The sequence below is a fragment of the Pinus tabuliformis genome, chromosome 4_2, assembly GCF_031772625.1.
Source record: "Pinus tabuliformis cultivar Carrire ecotype Pingquan chromosome 4_2, CPIR1, whole genome shotgun sequence".
Taxonomy (NCBI): Eukaryota; Viridiplantae; Streptophyta; class Pinopsida; order Pinales; family Pinaceae; genus Pinus; species Pinus tabuliformis.
The window spans coordinates 721586928-721589806 of record NC_142304.1 but is presented as its reverse complement, the minus strand read 5'-3'; the positions used below and the strand labels follow the sequence as shown (position 1 = coordinate 721589806).

The window sequence follows — 2879 nt, the reverse complement described above, 5'->3', positions numbered from 1 at the left end:
ATGAAAAAGAAACGGAATTTGCAAAGTATTCGCCGTTGGAAAAGAAAGAAACAGTGACGGTGGATTAAATTATTTATGTGATCCAGCGTTTCGCACAAGTGTGCAATGTATCCTGCGTGGAAAGAGTTTGTAGAACTTTCTAAAAAGCACAGATGGCATCCCCGTTACGCAATCCAATAACTTGTTGGCCCACTGCACGTATACCATTGAAATGAAATGCATGGCAGCTTTATCTTTTCTCACCCATACATTTTATGTATAAGTATGGTTTCCCGTGTGATTAAATGCAAAGCCAAAGTACAACCAATCCAGCTATCGGCTTTCTCTGTATCCTCTCTGTTATCCAGATCTGCAGTTACAGGAAGAAAAACAGTTCTTTGCTGCAACCGAATTATCATCACTGTTGTGTGCAGTGTTTCAATCTGCAGGCCTTCTTTGAAGCATGTCCCAGACGCTCAGAAAACGTGGCCGAGAGCTGGAGTCTTTGCCGGATTCCAAACGCTTCAATGGCCAAGACACCGACCCATTTCTTGACCTGCAGCTATTAGGCGAAACTGTGGCAGCAGCAGAAGAAGAATGCGATTCCAGTAAGGATTTCGGTTGTGAAGCCATGAGAAGCCTCGACGAAGAGGTGAACGCGACATGTTCCACGTTTTTTGCCCCCAACTTTGGGGATGAGCCGGCGAACACGGATATTTGTGGCGAGCACGAACGCCAAACCCTGGTTTCGGAGTCGGGGATTGATCTTTGTTATCTCTTGGAGGCATCAGACGACGAGCTTGGCATTCCCCCGAATCCCGTTCTCGATTTGAAGGACGACGTCTGTCAATCTGGGGAGGAGATCTTGATCTCCGATGGTTTCTGGGAAAATCCGGATGTTAAATGCGTGGATGAAATTAAGCTTTTGGAGGACGACTTTGATAACAATCAACAGCTTGAATTGTATGAAGATGTTTGTTATGCAAGGCAACTGCTGGATTACATGAACAGAGAGTTTGATATCCAAGAGATATTATTTGGCGGCGATTTTTCTGCAGCATCAACATTGGAACTGGCGGGTGCGTTTGATCAACGCCAAAGCTAGTTAAGACTGTACTGTCACGGCCATAGGTGCTAAGGCTGGAATCAGTTTGGGAAATTTGTTCGGGAGTAAATCGTACAGATTGTATTTAGTTAAATCTAAAGATTAACATATACTGCACTATATAGTAATGGAGCTATAGCCCACAGCCCACAAATATTGATAGCCGTTGGACTTAAAGCAGCGGGGACATCTTGTTACAAGCTCTTGTACATTTTGTATTTAGTTAAATCTAAAGATTAACATATACTGCCCCATGGAGCTATAGCCCACAAATATTGATAGCCGTCGGACTTCAAGCAGCGGGGACACCTTGTTACAAGCTCACAAGAGCCGAACTCATTGTACAAAAAAGACTGCACCGACGTCCACTGAAAATCTAACTCTGGCGCAGTTTCAACGCAGTTTAAATTATTGTAATATGTCCTCGGCCGCTGTACATTTACTTTGACTGGCTTAGCAACAGAGCGTACAAAGGAAGTATCCTGTTAAACTGTAATAAACATTAATGACGAATGTGAAATTAAGCGATTTACAGTGACAGTTAAGGTTTGAATTCGATCCTGTGTGAATGACGAATGTGAAATTAAGTGATTTATAGTGATAGTTAACGTTTGAATTCGATCTTGTGTGAAATTAAGTGACATGTCCAACATCGCTCTTAAAATTTCTTAGGGGTATTGATTTCCCACCTAATTTCATATTAATATGAATGTGAAAGTTTGTGCAGTGAAATTTATGGTATAGTACATTCTACCCCTACGCATTAGACCCCTACAACAACAAATATGAATAAGAATACTTGAAGAAGCATCTTATAGCTTGACATGCCCCAAATAACTTAACTGAGCAGGAGATTTGTTCTTCTCAAGAGAAAAATAAAACATTAGATAAGAACAACATCTATTCAGTGCCCTCGGAAAAACGCTCTGGATTGAGCTCGCTTATTACACTATGTGATTCGAAGAGTCGTTGCCTGTGTTAGTTGTTGCCTATGTTAGCCTGGGATATTAGCACCCTCTAAAATGTTATGAGTGGATATCGTAAACTGAATGTTATCAGTGGATGTCATAGACTGGTTTTTCTTTACAGGGGATCAGATCATCCATCCATAATTCATTATTTAATTATAATTATCATTTCAGTAATTCATGTATTCGAGGTTCTGATTATCGGACAACAAAACCTCGATTATCGGACAACAAAAACCATCGACAGAGTGACAGTTGTGAAAACGTCTTTTGTGGAGAATTCTTAAACATTGTGCATTGTGGAGCATCATTGAAGAGTATGAAAGCATTGGATAACTGTGGACTTGCTTGTGGGCAGAGCCTGCAAATAGAAAATTACACGTGGATTTGTTGAGCCTGCATTCTACAAAACACACTTGGATTTGCATTCTACGCAAAGGAGGAGTCGTAGAATTGTGTGGCAGAATTTTGAGAGGTATACTGTTGTAGAAAGAAGAGAGGCGCAAGAATTTGAAGCCTCAGAATCTAGATTTGGCACTTGTGGTAAAAAAAATTCTTCAAAGAGAAACAAGGAAGAACAAGTAAAGGTGGAAGCTCATCTTAGAAAAGGTCATTCCCAAAACCAAATCAAGGTATCACTTGTTAGAAATGATTCTGGATTGAAATTTGTTTACTATGCTAAGAGTGGGCATCTGGCCAGAGACTATTGTAAGAAGAAAAGTGTTGAAGCTAGGCATAATAAAAATAGAAGACATTAATTTTGCAGGAGAAGGCCTAAACTCTGATCTTAAAAATCTTAAGTTATTTATCTATAATGTTGCGTTGTC

At 40.3% G+C, this 2879-nt stretch overlaps 1 protein-coding gene across 1 annotated transcript; it reads left to right on the top strand.

Annotated features, from left to right (window-relative positions):
• Positions 1–261: 261 nt before the first annotated feature.
• Positions 262–1637, top strand: LOC149171580 (uncharacterized). Its single transcript, XM_089427511.1, has one exon. The coding sequence runs from the start codon at positions 443–445 to the stop codon at positions 1082–1084; it is 642 nt and encodes a 213-aa protein (XP_089283637.1). The 5' UTR covers positions 262–442; the 3' UTR covers positions 1085–1637.
• Positions 1638–2879: the final 1242 nt, after the last annotated feature.